The 22,307-nt window shown below is 37.3% G+C and overlaps 1 protein-coding gene across 1 annotated transcript in view; it reads left to right on the forward strand.

Moving 5' to 3' along the window:
* TRPM7 (transient receptor potential cation channel subfamily M member 7) overlaps positions 1-22,145 on the forward strand; it is a 120,537-nt gene extending 98,392 nt beyond the window's left edge. The window contains exons 29-40 of the mRNA XM_081109032.1: positions 546-642; positions 1,735-1,805; positions 3,662-3,696; positions 5,928-5,953; positions 8,937-8,987; positions 9,069-9,134; positions 9,656-9,939; positions 10,056-10,138; positions 10,301-10,506; positions 12,032-12,083; positions 12,188-12,294; positions 20,617-22,145. Of these exons, the coding sequence (XP_080965158.1) occupies positions 546-642; positions 1,735-1,805; positions 3,662-3,696; positions 5,928-5,953; positions 8,937-8,987; positions 9,069-9,134; positions 9,656-9,939; positions 10,056-10,138; positions 10,301-10,506; positions 12,032-12,083; positions 12,188-12,294; positions 20,617-20,747 (1,209 nt within the window). The 3' untranslated portion in view covers positions 20,748-22,145. The remainder of the gene's footprint in view (positions 1-545; positions 643-1,734; positions 1,806-3,661; positions 3,697-5,927; positions 5,954-8,936; positions 8,988-9,068; positions 9,135-9,655; positions 9,940-10,055; positions 10,139-10,300; positions 10,507-12,031; positions 12,084-12,187; positions 12,295-20,616) is intronic.
* Positions 22,146-22,307: the final 162 nt, after the last annotated feature.

Raw genomic sequence — 22,307 nt, forward strand, 5'->3', positions numbered from 1 at the left:
AAAATTCAAATTATAAAAAACTTAATTTTATAAAAAATTATATAAAACTTTAGAAAATAGAAATACTAAGTTAGTAAAACCAGGGCAGTTTTCTAAGCATATAAAGAATAGAAAATATTAAGGGAAGGATGTAAAGAGATTTAAGTACTTAAAAATGTAAAGCATAGATAAGTCAAAGTAATTTAGGAAAAAAATAGAAATTTTACAAGTAATGGTCAGATAGATCTTTGTTATATAAGTAGCTCATAGCAATTAATAAGAATGCTACCAAAATACCCCAAAAGAAATTACCCTTCCCCTCCTTTACCCTCCAAATCATTATTATCACTGTCAGTGTTAGTATAAAATAGGAGCAACAATAGCAGATGGGGTATTTTGATGCAGTTTTTTTATATTAACATTGAAGAAAATAATTGTAATTTGTAATACACCGTTCGGTGTCCAGGTAGAATAATAGAGCACATTAAACTAAATAGATCTACTTAGGACAATTATTTGAAATTTATTTTAATTGTTTTTAAATTGTGTGTATGTACAATATTCAGAATGATATTCCTTCTGAAAACATTTTGAAACACCTGAGTTCTCATGCTGGATTTACTGAGTGTCACCAAACTTCTATTCCTCTTCATTCAGAACAAGGTAAGTGTTTTGACTCTGAATTATGTTACCAAGCATACACATTTAAGCTTTAAGTGTATTTTATGTATGTTACACATATGAGTAATGAATGTTTCATGAGTCAAGAAGTGAAGATTCTGGTTATCAGTTATATAAATCATAATTCTGTTTAGATGAACATGAGATTCTCTGCTATTTGACTGAATTTCTTCAAGGTATTCTGTTAGTTTCATCATCTTGCAAAAGTTTTGCCCGTAGTCTTCTAATATATTTCAGACTGGTCTTTTTCCCCTTAGAATATAAATTTTGTTAGAATATTTCTGTTCACCATTTATTCAGAGGTTTTCATTTATTGTATCATTAAGTGGTAAATTCTAAGTTAATTTATAACTTAACATCCTGACTTTTAAAAAAAATAGGCTTATTTCTAGTTTATTTAGAATCAACAAAATAGGTATGACAAATGTGGCATCTTAAATCAGGAGGAAAGATGAAGTGTTCTGTTTTTGCCATTACAATGAAGTGATACATTTACAAGATTACTAATTACAACATTGTTTGTTATAGACAAGATATTGAAATCAGATCAAATGTTCATCTGAAGGTGTTTGGTTAAATAAATTATGTATCCATAGTATGAAGTTCTATATAGCATTAAGATTAGTGAGAACTCTGTACTGATATACACACATCTCCAAGGTTAAGCTTTAAAATTCAGCAAACAAAATTCCTTAGATATATAATGTATATTATGCTACCATTTATGTAAAATAATGAAAGGGGGGGGGGGGGGACATATACATAGACCCAAACACCCAAAATATCCCTGAAAGGATACATAAGAAATGTGGGAAAAGAGGAGGAAGAAGAGCAAGATTTTTTTCTTCATACTCTTGTTTCCTGTTGCCTTTTCACAAAAGTAAATTGAGTAATTTTTATGTCCTGCCAAGAAACCCATGAGCCTCATGTAATTCTGATGTTCAGCAGTGCTTAGGGAAGGATAAATTATCTTATGAATGTTATACTATGCCTAGAAACACTTTGTGTTTGGTTAGTTGTTTTTTGTAAAAAAAAATTGAGTTGTATAACTTTTGTTTTCCAATTTTCTTTAAGCGAAAAGTAGCAGTAGAAGGCCATCTACAGAAGAAACTCACGAAGTAGACTCCAAAGCAGCTTTACTACCGGTTTGTACATTTTAGTTAAACAATGCATCTTTTTAAATGTACATTTGTTAGAGAAGAGCGAAAAGATGGTGATTATTTTATATGATATCTGGCTTTCAAAAGAATTTTTAACTGAGAAAACTGGTATCTCTGTGGTAGTTTTAGAAAAGAGTTTCTTCCTGTAGTGAATAGCCAGGAATTCTTTAAAAAAAATTATTCAAAAAAAGAAAGGTAGGAACCTCTGTTTGAACTGAAACTTATTATATGAAGTAATTCCCAGCCAATTGAGGTAATAATTTGCTTTTATAAACCCTCTTTAAAAGCAGACTCTGATAGAAAGCAGAAAAATTGTTTCTTTGTAGTTAAGTATAGAAATCAGTGCTCTTAATTATGATCCTGGATTGTCAAGAACATTATTGACTTTCTGCTATACAGAGATAAATTATATTATTAAAATTCATATTATTTGAAAAAGTTACTTGAATGGGGAAAGGGGGTTCATAATCAGAGTTTCACAGTCACAATTACTTTTTCTGGAAGGATCCATCTTGAACTTAAAGCTGCACAGTATTGCCCCAAATCCAGTTCCATTGAAAATGACCTCACAGTGCCAAATTACAAAGTTCATGGGAGTCAGCCCTGGCCGGTAACTCAGTTGATTAGAGCATTGTCCTGATATGCCAAGGTTGCAGGGTAGACCTCCAGTCAGAGCACATACAAGAAGCAACCAATGAATGCAATAAATAAGTGGAACAACAAAGCTCTTGGGAGTCAACTTAAAACAGATAGTATTAGAACTCTAACAACTGAAGATAGCAGAATTATTGGTTACAGATTGTAAAGTATGAGTAAAGTAATTAAAGCCATAAAAGAAAGTATTACAAATATGAAAAAAAGAAAAAATACTACTCGAAAAGACTGGCAAATTTGAAAAAAATCTAGAAATAAATAACTCATTGGAGGTGAACATAATAGATTAGGCACAGCAGAACAGAGAATTGCTCAATTGGACCAGAATGTAATGTAAAATTATACTTAGATGGAAAATATAATAAACAAAGAAATACGGAAAATACCTCTAAATTGGCCTTGAAAGAATAGACAGAATTTGAATAGATTATAAATCGCTTAGAATTTTTTCAAAATGCTGAAATATATGAGGATTTGAATTCAGGAAGTGTAGCCCAAACTGGGGAAGTAAAAATAAATCCACAGCTATAAATATCATTATAAAACTACAGAATGAAAACCACATGCACACATACACACAGAAAAAGACTTCAATGAAAAGTGCCTAAACATTACTAGTGATTTCTTTGTTAACAATTTGCAGTATTTTAATTTTTCTCTTTTTTAAAAAAACTATTGATTTCAGAGAGAGGAAGGGAGAGGGAGAATCATTGATTGGCTGCCTCCTGCACATCCCCAGGGGGGATCTAGCCCTACAACCTGGACATGTGCTCTGATTGGGAATTAAAGGTGACCTCCTGGTTCATAGGTTGACACTCAACCACTGAGCCACACAAGTCAGGCTAATTTTTCTCTTAACACTTTGATGTGTTTTTCTTTTGGCAAGGGGCACATCTTACCTTTGAAGTCATAGAAACAGGTGCATATTTAAAGAAAATAAAATAGCTATCAAAATCTAGGCTGTATGTTATAGGATATAACACTCATGAAATTTTTTATTCCACTTTGTGGAATGGCATTATTTATTATTTTTAGCCCTTCATTCTTAAAACATACTATAGGAAACAAACCAGTGCTAAGCATTTCTGATTAATCTAGAGATATTTTTCTTTAACTTTTTTTAAGCATTTCTGATTAATCTAGAGATATTTTTCTTTAACTTTTTTTTTGTTTGTTTTTGACTAAAGGATTGGTTACAAGATAGACCATCAGACAGAGAAATGTAAGTAAGCCTTTTCTTATTAGCCTGTCAAGTATCATAGTCTTTTTTTTTCTCTCTTTGCATCATCCCTGTAACACTCCTTTATCAACAGGTAATAATTATTTTAGCATCTCCTGTCTTAACATAGAAGAGATTGGGGAACCTCGTGTATTATGAGTTAATGTATTAATTTAAATTTATAATTGTATCTAGTTATACTATAATTATAGTCAGATTATAATTACAACTACTAAAATCATCCTTATAAATATACAATTATGATTTTATTATTTAGTTTTGTTTTCAACTTTATCTTGAATAAATTTGTTCAAAGACCTAGTTTTACACTTTAGTTTTGCATTTGCATAATTACTTTGTCCTTCATTCTAAGCAACAAACCTTACACCGGTTTTGGAAAGCACTTTGGTAATTAGAGCAGTAATACACAGAGCTTCCCTGCAGGGGGCCCACTAGAAAGCTGGAAGCAAACAGCAATCTGACTGTAATCATCCCCAGAAAGTAAAAATTTTTAGTATAGATTAAAGATAAAGAATAAAAGAGAATCTCTGTGTTTCCAGCTTGGGAATTAGTATGTTAGGATTCCAAAGAACTTTTAAAAAAAGCCTTTGACATCCATTTGATACTAGAAGTATGGTAGGGTTACACTCTGATATGGACTACTTGAGAAGGGAAGCCAATTTGATGGGGATTATTCCACAGTGTTTTCCCCATTTCCTTTTGTGCATCAGAAATAGATGTAAATATATTCAGAAGGAAATAAACCAGATGCCTCATGAATATGCAGTTGTTGAAATTCTTTGGATACCTTGGCCCTGAGTGGCATTTGGAAAACCTGTCTATATCAGACCTCCTCAGAGAATACTATCTTTTATAGCCAAAACCATAGAAAGTAAAATACAGAATAGGTAAAGTTGATTTATTTTTTATTTTTAATCCTCACCTGAAGGTATGCTTATTGACTTTACAAAGGCGGGGGGGTGGGGGGGGGCGGGGGAGAGAGAAACATAGATGTGAAAAAGAACATTGATAGTTTGCCTTCCATATGTGCCCTGACTAGGAGTTGAACCAAAGCCGTTTAATAAATGGGACGATGCTCCAACCAACTGAGCCACACTGGCTAGGACAGAATTGCTTTAATTTAGCTAACAAGAGAACATTGTCTTAAAGATGTTGACCCTTAGAAGTACCCAGAAAGGTGGAGCTGGTCAGCATTCTTTGGATGCTGAGAAGAGTGTGGCTTGTCGGCAGCAGAGAAAGAATGTTTATGTTATTAAATCAACAGGAAACATCAGGATCAGATAGAATGTAACAACTAGAAAGAGACTGCAAAGGTCCTCTATTCCGGAGGTCCTTTCTAGTCTGGTTCTTTCAGTCCTTAGCAAGGCACAGAGCTGTATAATGGGACAGCTAAGCCTCTAACCCATTTTTCTTTTTCCATTTCACTCTCCTTTACACCTGTTTCTCTAATTTGCACTGAAATCATGGAATTAATAGAACCTTCACACTTAGTACCTCCATACATTGATATGAATAATACATTCAGTATTGAAAAAGTTTTGTTCAACATTGAGTTTTGCAAAATGACACCTATTTACTTTCCTCTCAGTTCTTTGCCCGTCAATTCTATTGAACTATTTTTAAAATCCTATAGTCATTTTAAGGCATTGTTATATTGAGTCTCCACAAATAGAGATGTCATGGAATATTGCATCATTAGTATTGAACTATCAGTTTGACACCAGATTACTAATAACATTTATATAGGCATAAATTGGAGGTCCATGTTGATAAAGTATATACATATGGATATCTACATATTCATGTATGCATTTAGCATTGGCTTAAGGGAAAGGGCAAATATTTAAACAAAAGTGAATCTGGCTCAGCCAGTGTGGCTCAGTGGTTGAGCATCAACCCAAAAACTAAGAGGTCATAGGTTCGATTTCTAGTTGGAGCACATGCCCAGGTTTTGGGCTTGATCCTCAGTAGGGAGCATGCAGGAGGCAGCCCGATAGATGATGTTTCTCTCTTATCAATGTTTCTGTCTCTCTATCCCTTTCCCTTCCTCTCTCTAAAAAATCAATAAAACATTAAAATTTAAAAAAAGTGAATCTCAGCCTCAGAATTCCTTAGTAACGTATTAAATCATAATTTCATGAAGTAAAAAATTATGGGTAGCTAAAACTAAAGTTATGACATAACTTACAATATATTTTTTGGTATTTCTTTAGACCATCTGAAGAAGGAACATTAAATGGTGAGTTCACGTGGTAGATTTATTATGAAAAAAGTGAGGATCATATATGATTTATTATAGCAAGTACTACATTATCCTAAAATTTTAGATTTTGTATTTTAAAAAGCCAATGCAATACAAAGTTCTTCCCGCAGCTAGTTTTTCTTTAATATAGATGTTTCACAAACACATGAAGTCACCGTATGAATGATGACCTCTCTACTGCTACCCACCCCTGCTTCCCTGCAGCTTAGCCTGCTCTTTTCCTTTTATTCCATGTTAGTGAATGATGCTGTTTCATTTGGGTAGTTAAAACCTGAGTGGGAGTTATTCTTGATCCCTTGACCTTGCACTCTCAAAGTCCTGTTGTAGTTACCTCCTAAATATGTCTAGAATTTATCTTCCACTATACATCCTCCTTTCAGTTTAGAACTTCATCACTTTTACCAGTAAACCTTTTATTGAAGTGTATAATATGTATACAGAAGAGTGCAGATAAGCCTCCATGTCAGTGAATTCTCACTAAGTGAGCATATCCATGTAATCAGCCCCCAGATCCCGAAACAGAATATTGCCAACATTCCAGCTTCCTGTGTCCTCTTGTTAGAACCTCTGTCCCCAATAACACAATAGATGGGTTTGTATGAGTGTGAGAGTGTGTGTGTGTGTGTGTGTGTGTGTGTGTATAAATTGAATCATATAATATGTACTCTTGTGTCTAGCTTCCTCCTAACATATGTTTTATGAAATTCATCAGTATTGCTGTGTGTAGTGGTATTTAGGCATTCTCACTACAATACACAATTTCCTTGTGTGAAAATACTGAATTTACTTATCCATACTATTATTTGATGGGCATTTCAGTAGCTTCCAGTATGTGGCTATTATGAATAGTGTTGTTAGGAGCATTCTTGTTTATATTGTTTGAGAAATATACCTGGTATAGAATTGCTGGTAGTAGGGTATGAGTATGTTCACATTTAGCAGTTACTGTCAAATAGGTTTCCAAAGTGGTTGTGCCAGTTTGTCCTCCCTTCTAGTCTATCTTCTATTCTGTCACCAAAATGATTCTTCTGAAAGACCTGGTCTTGTCACTCCTCTGCTTTACATTTTCCTCACTGTTATTGTACAAAGCCCAGTGTCCTTTCTTAGTACAGTATATTTGGCTCTTAACAATTTTTTCCTTGCTTTTGTAGCTTTACCTCCCATAGCTATGCCTATCATCTTGCTCATTAATTTGCAATCTTGGTTACATATCCGAACACTATATGTAACCAATACTATATGTAGGGAATCATTTGTATGATGATACATACCTACAGAATTAGAATAATTTGGAGTGAGCTCTGGGTAGGTGTATGTTGAAAAAACCTTATAGATCATTCTTATATCAGCCCTGAAATTTTAAACTAGGAGGTGTTTGGTACCCCCTCCTCTATAGTCCTATTTTGTGTGTGTGTAGTTATGTATATACTAGAGGCCCGGTGCACTAATTTGTGCATGGGTGGAGTTGGACTGATCCACCCTGATGGGGGCCCATTGGGCCAGGCCGGTGGGGGGAGGCATAGATGGTTGGCCAGCTGGCTCCGCCCCTGATCAGGGTGTTAGGGGCCTTGGGGCCCAGATCAGGCCAATTGGCTGTCGCAGTGCACGTCATAGCCACCGGTTGTCCTGGTTGTTCTGCCGTTCCGGTCGCTGGGCTTTTACATATCCTATATAATAAAAAGCTAATATGCAAATAGACCGAACAGCAGAACAACTGAACAACCGGTCGCTATGACGTGCACTGACCACCAGGAGGTGCGCGTGGAACATGGTGGGTGTCTGTAGCAGGCGGCACAGCGCAGAGCATGGCAGGTGTTGGCAGCAGTGGGATGGTGGAGCAGGTGAGCAGGGGTGCCAGACCAAGGCAGGGTGCCAGTCGCTATCATTGGGGTGAGCCTCTGGTGGTTACTGAAAATTCTTGCTCCCACGCTCCGCAGTCCCGCCTGGTGCTTGCACCTGCTGCCAGTGCTGGCCCCGCTTGCAGCTGGCCCCGGAACCACTGCTCGCACCCACTGCCGGTGCCTGGCGCTGGTCCCGATCGCTCTGCATCGTTAATGGATATGAGCAGCTGCTGCTGGCCCTGATTGCCCCTGAGGGCTTCTCCACCCCTCCTGCCCCCAAGGGGCGATCAGGGAAGCAGCCACTGCTGGCACCTGCTGCCAGCACTGGTCCTTCTTGCACCTGCTGCTGGTGCCGGCCACAATCACTCTGCGCCATCAACAGCTGCAAGCGGGGCTGCTGACAGACAGGGGACTGGGAGGCCGCAGTGGGAGGGGCCGGGTGAGGGCATGGAGAATGGGCCGAGACCCTCCCTGTGCCCACTGCAGCCTCAGGGCCCACAGTTCCTTTCAAGGTACGTGAATTTGTGCACTGGGCCCCTAGTATAGATACTATATGCTTATCACACAGCATTAAAACTTTTGACTAACCTCCTTCTGCAAGACAATAGGATATTTTTTCATTTATATTCTAGAAGCTTAACACACAGCATATTCCACTTATTTTCCATCTTTCTCACTACAATTAAAAAGTAAAGTCCTCAACTAAATTTAGAGATGGAGGGGCTTTTTTCATATGTTTCACAATACAGAAATTCATCTTTTCATGGTCATCACACTAAAATAGTTACATGGCCACAGGCCCCAGCCCCCAAAGGTCCAAAACTAAAAGATATTTCTCTTTTTGAGCATGGGATATAGAAGCATGCACTTAGGACAGCAGAGTGTAAAGCATGTGCTTTTTCTCTTCCCGGTGTCTGAGTGCACACTTACCACTAACCTTGACATAGTGCAATGGGGTAATGTGGCACATGATGGACATGTTTCGTTGTTTTTATGTTTTTGTGAAGAGAGAGTTTACATAAAGGAAACTTAGGATGATTGTATGAGAATATCTGTCTGAGCAAAAATTTATGCTGCATTAGTACCTTTAAAAGGGTCTCATTTGTTTGATATTGTAGGTCTTGCTTCTCCATTTAAGGCAGTTATGGATACAAATTACTATTACTCAGGTCAGTAACATTAAAAACAACATTTAATCATGTTTTTAGCTTTTAGGGATTTCATTTTTTTTCTCTCTCATTTTTATACAGCTGTGGAAAGAAATAACTTGATGAGATTATCCCAGAGCATTCCATTTACACCTGTGCCTCCAAGAGGTAAATCTAAAAAGTAAAGAAATAAAGAGGGAAAATTAGTCCTCTGTTAATATATGATTTTTAGTTACAACATAGAACATGGGTGTTAATAGACGAATCACATTAAGAAGTGTTGATTTCATATAAATTTAATTAGCATGACTACCACAAGAGTCAGGTATGTTTATAGAAAAAGGAAGTATCAAAAGTATTGAATTTCTGTTTTTTGTATATCCAGAAGCAGTGGTGAACTCTAATTCAGATAAATTCTTAATTCATTGTCTAGTAATGAAAGCATAGAAAAATTGACATCACGGGGTTTGTGGAACAGAGACTTCTAACCTCTTGTCTAACAGTTTAATTTAGAAGTGTATACTAGTCTGGTCGCTTTCTAAAAGTTTGTTGCCCTTTATAAAACTACAACTTAGCTCATTCTTTTATTCCTTACTTTATCTTAACCAGATACCTTTCAGTTTTTATTCTACATTGTTATTTTTAAAGTGTCATAATTTGACCTCAAAATGTATTCATTCATGTTGCAGGTGAGCCCGTCACAGTGTATCGCTTGGAAGAGAGTTCGCCCAGCATATTGAATAACAGCATGTCTTCTTGGTCACAGTTAGGCCTCTGTGCCAAAATAGAGTTTTTAAGTAAAGAAGAGATGGGAGGAGGTTTACGGAGAGCTGTCAAAGTACAATGTACCTGGTCAGAGCATGATATCCTCAAATCAGGGCATCTTTATATTATCAAATCTTTTCTTCCTGAGGTGGTTAACACATGGTCAAGTATTTACAAAGAGGATACGGTTCTACATCTCTGTCTCAGAGTAAGTGCTTTGAATGCATAATGGTGGAGCATTATGTTTTCACTTCTGAAGTATAATAAACCAAATAAAATCTTAGTGGTAATGTTGAACAAGGGCTTGTTTTTTCTGTTCTGTAGGAAATTCAGCAACAGAGAGCAGCACAAAAGCTCACTTTTGCCTTCAACCAAATGAAGCCCAAATCCATACCATATTCTCCGAGGTAAGTCTTTAAATTTTTCTGGGATATATAAATGTTATGTGGATAGCATTCTCTTTTCACCTTATTATTGATGTTGAATCTGTAATTATTTGTTTATTTTAAAGATCAATTAGAACTTTTTTAACAAAACTGCTAGTAATATCTGTAACTATTTTTCATAAGGTTCCTTGAAGTTTTCCTGCTGTATTGCCATTCAGCAGGACAGTGGTTTGCTGTGGAAGAATGTATGACTGGAGAATTTAGAAAATACAATAATAATAACGGTGATGAGATTATTCCAACTAATACACTGGAAGAGATCATGTTAGCCTTTAGCCACTGGACTTATGAATATACAAGAGGGGAATTGCTGGTACTTGATTTACAAGGTAAATCGATGGAAATATTACTGAAGTGAAATTGTGCAGTAGGTTCTCAACTATTCCTGTGTTATGAATAATGTACAGAAATCTGCTAATTTATAGGTAGATAAAATCTTAGGTCAGTAGAATCTGTTTTAAAAGCAAGTCAATAACAGCCATAGCATATAGCCATCAGAGCCCTGAATCGTGGTATATGCCTATCTTAATTGTTATTTAGGTAATACAGATATTTTGATAAGCAAAAATACCCTATTCTGCTCTTACATGTGTAGCCTTATTCTTTTAAAAGTATGAAGACTGTTTCTTTAAAACACTAACAGTATCTCTATTGTTCCTGATGTTATGTTTTATCTCTTACTGTGAACTAAACTACCTAAATTTTAGTGGCTTAAAACAATCATTTTATTTGCTTGTAGTTCTTTGGTTGGGGAATTTGGATGGGGCATAGTGGGGATTGCTTATCTCTGCTGTTCCCTTGGAGGGTTTGAATGACGATACTAGCTTGCCCAGCCTGACTGGAGTCAAATGTCTGAGGTCTCTGTTCAGTGAAAGCTGAATATGTCAGTCCTCCAGCAAGTGATAGCTCATTTTGCTTTCTCATAGCATCAGAGTTTCAGGTAGCTAGGCTTCTTTCATGGTAGCTGCTTTCTTCCAGAGAGAAAGCAGAAACTCTTAGATCCAGCCCAGATTCAAATGGCAGGGAATATATTCCAGCACTTGACCAGTGGAGCAGCATGTTAAAAAACAAACAAACAAAACGTGGCTTGGAGAGGGCAGGTTTGCTCAATGTAATGTCAAGTGCAGCTTCATGGCAGGGTCAAAGGAAAGGAAAACTGAACAAGTTTCCAGCTCTGCCTGAATGATAGTTTTACATTATAGCTATGTTTTATATATATTGATTTCAGAGAGGAAGGGAAAGGGAAAGAGAGAGAGAAACATCAATGCTGAGAGAGAATCATTGATCGACTGCCTCCTACATGCCCCCATCCCAGGCATGTGCCCTGACTGAGAATCCAACTGTTATCTCCTGGTTGACCAATGCTCAACCACTGAGCCACCCCGGCTGCGTCACAATCTTATTCTTTATGTTATCTGAATCTTTTTTAGGAAGATATAGGCATACAGGGTGGGGCAAAAGTAGGTTTACAGTTTTTTTAAATGGCCTATAGATTATGCCTCTATGATCCGAGTTTTTCTTTGCTAAATGAAGTGCAACAATGGCAGATCGTGTAGACCTTTTGTATAAGCAGATATTTGTTTGCAACCTTGGCCCTGTTGCATCAGAAGCTGGTGTCATCAGGAGCACACCTACCGGCTCTGACACTTAACTCTGAGTCACAATTGCAGGAGTTGTGTTCTGGGTGCAATGTTGAAGTCATAAGACAAGCTATGAAATATCAAGAGAGAAAAACACTCTTTTGAATAATTTAACATTATGTAAATGATGCTGCTATAAAATCTCTCATGACTATTTTTATTATCCAAATGTCAACACTTATATAAATTAACTTTTTTACATATACATATAAAGGCGTGGGTGAAAATTTGACTGACCCATCTGTGATAAAAGCAGAAGAAAAGAGGTAATAAATTTTAATAAGTTTATTAAGACAATTTCATATTTTCAAGTTCTACATTTCTACTTGTATAAACTAACCTTTTTTTATTTAAACTACCAATGCCATAGATCCGGTGATATGGTTTTTGGCCCAGCAAATCTAGGAGAAGATGCAATAAAAAACTTTAGAGCCAAACATCACTGTAATTCTTGCTGTAGAAAGCTTAAACTTCCAGGTAAACATTTTCTTAATCAGTGTAATGTATAAATTGTTAGTAAAATTTGTTATTGCAGTACTTTATAAGGCCAGAGGCACAAATATATGCTGTTGACTATACATTAATCGAGGGTTTCTTTCTTTATAAAAACACAAAAGTTTATTCATTTAATATATACTTATTATGTGTGTGCTAGATGCCAGGAATTGTGCTAGATGTTGATAATACAATAGGGAACTAGACAAGCATGGTCCCTGCCCTCATTGGAGTTTAGTCAGATCTTGAAAACTGACAAGATTAACAGAGTTACAGGCAGAAAAAAATGCAACAGGTAAGCAGATTACCTAATACAAACCTAGAGGTCAGGGAATGCTACCAAGGGAACTGACAGTTTTGTCTAAAACTGAAGAAGGAATAGACTTTCATGTTAGCCTGTCAAAGAGTTGGGAAAAGAGTATTTCATGTAGCAGGAATAGGAGCTAAATCTTTGTATTTGAAGAATTACAAGCTATTATTGAATTGTAAGTTATAGTATAAACGAGTGGTTCTAACCTTTTGGTGTGCATCAGAATTTCTTGTGGAATTTTTTAAAAATTACGGATTCCTGGGATTCACCCTTATGCTGCATTTTTAAAAGTCCCTCTCATTGCCCTGACCGGTTTGGTTCAGTGGATAGAGCGTTGGCTTGCGGACTCCAGGGTCCCGGGTTCGATTCTGGTCAAGGGCATGTACCTGGGTTGCGGGCACATCCCCAGTAGGGAGCGTGCAAGAGGCAGCTGATCGATCTTTCTCTCTCATCGATGCTTCTAACTCTATCCCTCTCCCTTCCTCTCTGTGAAAAATCAATAAAATATGTTTTAAAAAAAAAAGTCCCTCTCATTATGAGTAATAATGTAGTTGTTGAGAGCTTGGACTTAGGAGCCAGACTGCATGGTTCAAGAAAATACCTATATTATAATATCTTTTTTGTTGATTTCAGAGAGGAAGGGAGAGGGAGAGAGAAACAGAAACATTAATGATGAGAGGAATCATTGATCAGCTGCCTCCTGCACACCCCCTATTTGGGATCGAGCACACAACCTGGGCATGTGCCCTTGACCGGAATCAAACCTGGGACTTTTTAGTACACAGGTCGACGCTCTATCCACTGAGCCAAACCAGCTAGGGCAGAAAATACCTATTTGTAGAGGCTTTTTTTTTTTTTTTTTTTTTTTTGGTATACTGACCTTATATCTTGCAATCCTGTAACCTTGCTAAACTCGCTTAGTTCTAAATTTTTAGGAGGTTTTTGTTTGTTTGTAGAATTTCCTGTGTAGACACTGAATAGTTTTTTTGGGGGGTGGGGGGGGGTTGTATTTTTTAAAAATATATGTTTTTATTTTATTTATTTATTTATCTATCTATCTATCTATCTATCTATCTATCTATCTATCTATCTATCTATTTTTTAAAAGAGAGGGGAAGGGAGAGGGATGGAGAGATAGAAACAAGGATGGATTGGCTGCCTTTGGTACGCCCCCTACTGGGGATTGAGTCCCCAACTAGGGCATGTGCCCTGGCCCAGAATCGACCAGGGAACTCTGGTTCATGGGTTGATACTCAGCTGCCGAGCCATACCTGCTGGGCAGTAGATACAGTTTTATTACCTCCTTTCCAACCATTATGCCTTTTACTTTATTTAAATAGGAATAATGTGAGTAGACACCTTGCTTTTTTTCATAATCTAAGGGGAAAGCATTCAGCCTTTTACCATGAAGATGATGTTACCTGTAAGGATTTTGTAGATGTGCTTTATTGGGTTAAGGACATATTCTACTACTACAGACAGTCCTTGGGTTACATCGGACTCGATGTATGTCGTTTCGTGGTTACATCGCCATCTCCCATTTATTTAAAAAAAATAAAGTTCTGTCATTTTGACGTATGTACATCTGTGCTTTATGTTTTTTATTATTTATTTACCGCAGTAAAGGTCAGGAATTATCTTTCTTACAATTTTTTTTTTACTGTTTCACTTCATTACTGCTGTGTATGTGCTCCCTGTGAGTGATGTAGGTGGGTTCCGTCTTACGGTGAAAATCGCGTTACGTCACGCCGTAGGAAGGGATCTCCGACATAACCCAAGGACCTACTGTACTTGTTTAATGAAAATGCTTATCCTGAATGGATATTGAATTTTGTCAGATGTTTTTTCTGCATCTATTTATGTGACCATTTGGTTTTTCTTCTTTAATTGGTTAGTATTACATGGATTGATTTTTGAAATGTTGAACCAGTCTTGCATTATCAGGGCACACTCCACTTGATCATGATAAATTATCTTTTTTATGTATTTCTGGATTCAGTTTGCTAATATTTTCTTGAAAATTTTTCTGTATTCATAAAGAATATTGATCTATGGTCTTTTATTTTTTTCTTATACTTTCTTTGTCTTGTTTTGGTATCAAGATAATACTAACCTTAAAAATAAGTAGGAAGTGTCACACCTCTTCTCTTTTGGGGGACAGATTGTATGGAATTGATATCATCCTTACTTGAAATGTTTGGTAGAATTGTCTAGTGAAATCATCTAAGTCTGAAGTTTTCTTTGTCAGATGGTTTTCAACTAATTTTTTTTTTTTTTACAAATGTATGACTGTTGGGGCAATCAGTTTCTTTTTGAGTAAATTTTAGTAGTTTGTATCTTTCAAGGAATTGGTTCACTTAATTTAAGTTGGCAGATTTATGGCCATAGAGTTGTTTATATTATCTTATTTTTTTAACTAGAGGCCCGGTGCATGAATTCGTGCACCAGTCGGGTCCCTCGGCCTGGTCTGCGGGATCGGGCTGAAACTGGCTCTCCGACATCCTCCGAGGGGTCCTGGATTGTGAGAGGGCTCAGGCTAGGCCGAGGGACCCCATCAGTGTACGATCGGGGCCTGGGAGGGACCACAGGAGGGCTCCAGGGTGTCTGGTTCGTTTCGCTCATCCCAATCAGCCAGACCCTAGCAGCAAGCTAACCTACCGGTCGGAGCGTCTTCCCCCTGATGGTCAGTGCACATCATAGCAACTGGTCAACCAGTCGACTGTCTGCCCCCTGGTGGTCAGTGCATGTCCTAGCTAGCGATTGAGCGGCCTTAGCATATCATTAGCATATTACACTTTGATTGGTTGAACAGACCAGACACTTATCATATTAGGCTTTTATTATATAGGATGTCTGTCATTATGGTAATGCTTTTGGTTTCTTGGTCAGTCGGCCTAAGGTGTTTCAATTTTATTGATAATTCAAAGCACCAGCTTTTGTTTTCATTGTTTTACTCTATTTAATGTTTTCTTTCATTGATTTATTCTCTTTATTATTTCCATCTTTCTGTTTTCTCTGTGTTTACTTTGTTTTTCTCTAGTTTGTTAAGGTTTATTATTGATTTAGATTGGAATTGGCTTGGATTATTGGTTTGAGATCTCTTTCTTTTTTTTAAATATATTTTTATTGATTTCAGAGAAGAAGGGAGAGGGAGAGAGAGATGGAAACATCAGTGATGAGAGAGAATCATTGATCAGCTGTCTCCTTCACACCCCCCAACTGCGGGTTGAGCCTGAAACCCAGGCATGTGCCCTGACTGGGAATCAAACCAGCGACCTCCTGGTTTGTAGGTTGATGCTCAACCACTGAGCAGCTGGGTGAGACCTTCCTTTCTAACAAAGCAATTAATGCTACAGATATCCCTCTAAGCATTGTGTTAGCTACATCCCATAAATTTAGTTTCTTTAAAATGTTTTTTTATTTCTCCTGAGACTTCTTCTTTGACCTATGGATTACTTAAAAGCGGTATTTTTTTTTTCCTCAAATATTTGTAAATTTCTGGTTATCTTTCTGTTGTTGATTTCTTGTTTAATTTCATTATGATGAGAGAACATACTTTAAATGATTTCAATTTTTTAAAAAAACCTTTACCATATATAACCTGTCTGGTGAACATTGCATATCCACTTGAAGAGAATATTCTGTTGTTGGGTAGTGTATCTATACATGCTAATTAAGGAGCCCTGGTCAGGTAGCTTAGTTGTTTAGAGCATCATCCCCATATGCCAGAGATATCTGGTCACGACACATATAAGAATCAACCAATGAATGCATAAATAAGTGGAACAACAAATCTCTCTCTCACACACACATATCAATAAACTTAAAAAAAATTTAATGTTTATTAAGGAAAGTTTTTTGATAGTGTTAGGTTTTAATATTCTTACTGATTTTCTGACCAGTTCTGATTACTTAGAGACCTCATTTCTAAGTATAAATTTGGATTAATCTGTTTTGCCATTCACTTCTATTAGTTTTTCCTTCATATGTTTTGAAGCTTTGTTCTTAGGTGCATACACATTTACAGTTCTTAGTCTTCTTAGTGAATTGATTGTTTTTATCATTATGTAATGTCATGGTAATTCTTTTGTTCTTAAGCTTACTGTGTCTGATATTAACATAATATTCTAACTCTTTTTTTTTCTTTGTTAATCCTCACCCGAGGATATTTTCCCTATTCACTTTTTAGAGAGAGTTGAAGAGAGGAGGATGGAGGGAAGGAGAGAAGTAGAGAGAGAGGTGTGAGAGAGATACATCTATTGGTTGCCTCCCACACACCCCCCCAACTGGAGCCTGGGATTAAACCTGCAACCGAGGCATGTGCCCCTGACTGGGAACCAAATGCTCAACCTGTCAGTGCATGGGCCAACGCTCTAACCACTGAACATACTGGCCACGGCTCTAGCTAACTTGATTAGTGGTTTCATCAGATGTCTTTTTCCCCCATTTTTTACCTATACATATTGATTATATTTAAAGTGAGTTTCTTGTAAATAGCATATAGTTGGGTCCTATGTTTAATTTGTCTTTTGAAATCTGGTAATTTCCATCTTTTCATTGATGTTTTAGAACCTTTATATTTAATGTAATTGTTGATGTGGTTAGTTTTAGACCTGTTTTGTGTGGATTTTTTTTTCTGATTGATATCTGGTTTGTGTTTTTGGGGGGAGGGGTATGCCTCTCTGTTTTAGTATTCTATATTTTATCTTTACATTTAATTTTTTACTGATCGCTTTCATTTTCTTTATCTAAGAATGTGTGTATTTTTGCCTTCATTCCTGTAGGATATTTTCACTGGATCTAGAATTTTAGGTTGATATTGCTTTCTTTTTAAGCACTTAAAAAATATTCTGCTGCCTTCTGGCCTCTATTACATCTGATGAAAACTTCACAGTCATTTGAATTGTTCTTATAGCTCCTTTCAAGATTATTTTTTTGTCTGGTTTTCAGCAGTTTGATTCTGATTCATCTAGTTTTAGCTTCCTATGAGCTTATTCTGCTTTAGGTTTATTTAGCTTCTTGAATTTGCATATTTATGATCCTTATTAAATTGGGGGAGTTTTTAGCTGTTAGTTCTGCAAATATTTGTTGTTCATCAGTCTGTTCATTTTTTTTCAGGTTCCCATAATAAGAATATTAGAACTTTTGATACTGTCCCCCAGAACTTGAGACTCTGATTTGCCCCTGGTTACATGATTAGTTAACAGCATTATCAGGGCTTGAATTATAATTGTTTTTTGTGTATAGTACAGCTACACATATGTTTGCATTCCCTAAGTCCATACTGGCATAGGTTTGATTGCAAAATTTATCAAAAAGTATTCATGCACTAGCAAATACATACTTGGATAATTAAATATAAGCTGTTACTCAAAAGGAACAGCTCATATTCTAAAGGTCAGTTCTATTTTGTCTATAAATAATAAAAGCCTAAGCGACCATCACAACCAAACGGACAACCAAAACAGGCAGCATGGGGTGACTAGGCTGGCAGGGGGTTAGTGAGGGACAACCAAACGACTGAACAGCAGGCTGCGTGGGGCGACCAGGGCGGCAGGGGCATTAGTGAGGGACGACCAGACAACTGAGTAGCAGGCTGCATGGGGCGACCAGGCCCACGGGGGGGGGGGGGGGGGGCGCAGCAGTAAGGGGCGACCAGGCCGGCAGAGGGGCAGTTAGGGGTGACTAGGCTGGCGGGACAGGGATAGCTGGGGGCAACTAGGCCGGCAGGGGAGGCAGTTGGGGGTGATCTGGCCAGCAGGGGGGCAGTTAGGGGCAATCAGGCAGGCAGGCAGGTGAGCAGTTAGGAACCAGTGGTCCTGGATTGTGAGAGGGATGTTTGACTGCGGTTTAGGCCTGATCCTAAAGGCAGTTGGATCCCCCAAGGGGTCCTGGATTGGAGAAGGTGCAGGCTGGGCTGAGGGTACCACCCACATCTGCAGTGCATGAATTTTGTGCACTGGGCCTCCAGTATGGAGATAAAAGTATAAAGGTATATGCATGACTGTGATTAGTTTAAATTATAAATTTGATTATTACTACATTCAGTTTTCCACCTCTTCAACTATTGTATTATCCTATATAATAAAAGGGTAATATGCAGTTCGACCGAGCTGCAGAACAGCAGAACGGCCGGCAGAACCACGGGTCACTATGACATGCACTGACCACCAGGGGGCAGACACTCAACACAGGAGCTGTCCCCTGGCGATCAGCGCGCTCCCACAGGGGGAGCGCTGCTCAGCCACAAACTGGGCTGACTACTGGCAAGCACAATGGCCTGTCTCTGAGGCAGCGCTAAGGTTGTCCAACTGTGGCTTAGGCCCACTCCCCACAGGGTGCAGGCCTAAGCTATCAGTCATCCCTCAAGGGCTCCAGACTGTGAGCTGATGGACCCCCCCATCCCCCCACCCCAAAGCACAAGAGTTGTGCACTGGGCCTCTAGTATGTCTATAACTCCCTCAGTGATCTCATTCTATCCCATAGCTATAAATGCAGTCTACATACTGATAGACCACATTTAACTGAAGCCTTAACCTCTCTTGAGTTCCTATTTCTATATTGTTTCCTACATTTCTACTTGGATACCCTAAAGCATCTTTATAAGTAACATGTTCATTCTAGAACTTTCAACTTTTATTTCCCACCCTTGCTCACAAAACTCTGCTTCTCCATTTAATTAATGGTTACCCAGTTGCTCAGAACCTAAAAGCTAGCCAATTTCTTTTTTCTCTCAGCTTTCTTAGACAATCTGACATAGTCTGTCTACTGTAATTCTGAACTCTCCATTGAAATTAATTGACTTTTCTTCATCTTCAGTTGCCACCATTTGTTTCCTGGATTCTTGCCAGTTGCCTCTAACAAGACTTCACGGCACAGAATAGTCATATAAAACAAATCTGATTACTTTTCTCCCTTAACACTGCCTAATTTCTTAATATCTTCCAGTGGATCTTCATTGTAACCTGTACTTCCTACCATAGCTTGCATCCTATAAGTCTGGGGTCAGGAAACTTTTCTGTAAAAGGCAAGGTAGCAAATATTTTAGGCTTTGTGAGCCATATGGCCCAGGTCACAGCTACCTAGCTCTACCATTGTAGTGCAGAAATAGCCATAGACACTCCAAACAAATTATCCTGGCTCCATTATTCGGTAAATAAAACTATTTGCCAAAAATAGCCAGCCACATTTGGTCCACAGACTATCTATAATAATAAAAGTGTAATATGCTAATTAGACCAGACAGCCGAATGACCTTCTGGACGAAGCTGGGGCTTCGAGGGCCGAGGCAAGCTGCTGTGGCTGCGAGGGCTGAGCCCCTTGCAAGAATTTCGTGCATCGGGCCTCTAGTGGTTTTATAACATAACCCTTGTCCATTAACTGCTGCTTGACCTCATTTTGCACTGGTTTTCCCCTCATTCGCTACATGCAAGCCATGCTGTTTTCTTGCCATTCTTTGAACACACCAAGTTCCTTTCCTTACCGTCTGCAGTAAGCCTCCCTCTGCCTAGAACACTCCTCCTGAAGCTTTGATAGTCACTTCTCAGTATTTAGGCCTTTACTCAGATGTTGCCTCCTATGGCTTTTCTGTTCCACCCTAAGGAATCGCCTTATGCCATCTCTAATCTGGCCCTCATCACACTGTTTTCTTTAAGCACTTGTTACTACTTATAATTCTGTCATTTTTCTTTTCTTTTTTTTTCCCCACTAGAAAATAAACTCCATGAGAACAGGGACCTGCTCTGCTTTGTTCATTGTTATGTTTCCATACTCAGACGAGTTATTGACTCATGATCACAGCATAGTAATTATTTGATGAATGAATGATTTCATTTTTATGTTTATATGTTTTGTAACTTTTGAATTTATAACAACCTGGTAGAAAATAAATCTGGCATATTTAGGTGAAAGTTGATATAGAAATGTTCTTAATTTTCCATTTCTTAGAAATACTGACTTTTTTCTCCTTTTTTTTGTTGGGATGGTGAATATAGACCTGAAGAGGAATGACTATACACCTGATAAAATTATATTTCCTCAGGATGAGCCTTCAGATTCGACTCTTCAGCCTGGAAATTCCACCAAAGAATCAGAATCAACTCATTCTATTCGTCTGATGTTATAACTGAATCATTGGTTTTGCCTACACCTCACAACAATGTTACTGTGTCACTTTTCATTCAGGATGAAGTAGTTTGGTAATACAGAAAAGTGTGTGCAAATTGAATATACTAGTTCTGGAACAGTTAAAAGGTCAAATCTTTTTTGTTTTTGTTTTCTGTTTTTTCAGCAATTAAACTAGTCTGTCAGGAACTCCCTATAGGATACAGCTAGCTAGCAGCTGTTAAAATTTAAAGGTAAAAGAAAATTAGTATTTGTAACTTCTTAAAAGTCTCTTTTTAGCAGAGGACTTTATTTGACTTTGTTCTGGTGAAGGTGATCTCTCTCTCTCACGTGGTGCAATACCTTAACCAAAGTTAGGTGTCAGTGCAGATGTCACTTGCTGCTGCTTTACTGCCATTCAGCTAGTGCAATGAAGCAATCCCCCAGCCTTTGGGTTAAATGGCACTCAGATATCTTCCTCAGTGTGTTTTAGGGTGCTCAGTGATGGAGCACTAGTCCGCAGCTAGATGCTTTTTGGCCATGGGAAAGGTGATGCCTTTGTTATAATTCTAGATCCACAAGGATGTATAAGAAGCCCAAGTTAAAAAATAAAAAGAAAAGAAAACCCAAGCATTTTCTAAGAGAGACTTTATGAATCAGGGTTAGGTTCCATAATTAAAGATAGAGCCAATTTTTTGTAAAATAGAGCCGAAATTGTGCAGAAGTGTAAGTGGGGTTTTTTAAGCATTGTTTTATGAAGTTATTATAAGTAGAAGAAAGCCACGTAGACTTGTATAACCTAAATATATCAAAGGAGAAACTTAACTCATTGTTCAAGAGAAGTTACCTTGTGAGAAAAGTTAGAGTACTTTTTTCCTATTTATAGTTCTAGTGGCAACCTGGAAGTTACATATTTCTCCAAAGATTATGTTGACCAGTATATCAAATCAGAATGTAAACATGAACTCTTACATATTTAAAATTGTGTAGAAATATCCAAACATGAATTTTTTGTGGTACTTATTTAAGAAATTGAGTTAGATTATCATGTCGGGAGATTGCAATGCAACTTTATGCTAATAAAATATAATTTAACTGCCCACATATTGTTGAATACTCAACAATAAGAAAAGCTTTTCATCTGACTAAAGTTTTATGCTTTGATATTTTTTTTCATTTTGTTTTGTTTTCCTAGGTACTAATTTTTATTTTTATTGGGAGAGAGCAGTGTAAATCTTACTTGTATTCAGTAGTGTATCTCATAGATACAGACAAGGCAAGAAGAGAGAGAAACTGTTTAAAATAAGTGTTTAATATTGATGGGGGGGGGGAGAAAAATGTATTAAAGATATTAAACTATATACATTTTGTATATCATTAAATCTTTAAAAGAAATTAAATAAATTTATTCTTGTTTACAGATGTTTAGTGAGTTTAATCATTCTGAAAAAGTATCTATTTTCAGTGTTAATTTGTTTTCAGAGTATCAGTTTTTTAAATGAATCATTTGCATACCTATGCTTTTTGATCCCCTGTCCTATACAGTGTTTAAAGTGATCTTGGTTTCCTACTGTGTTGTTTT

The sequence above is a fragment of the Myotis nattereri genome (assembly GCF_964212035.1).
Source record: "Myotis nattereri genome assembly, chromosome: 1".
Classification (NCBI taxonomy): domain Eukaryota; kingdom Metazoa; phylum Chordata; class Mammalia; order Chiroptera; family Vespertilionidae; genus Myotis; species Myotis nattereri.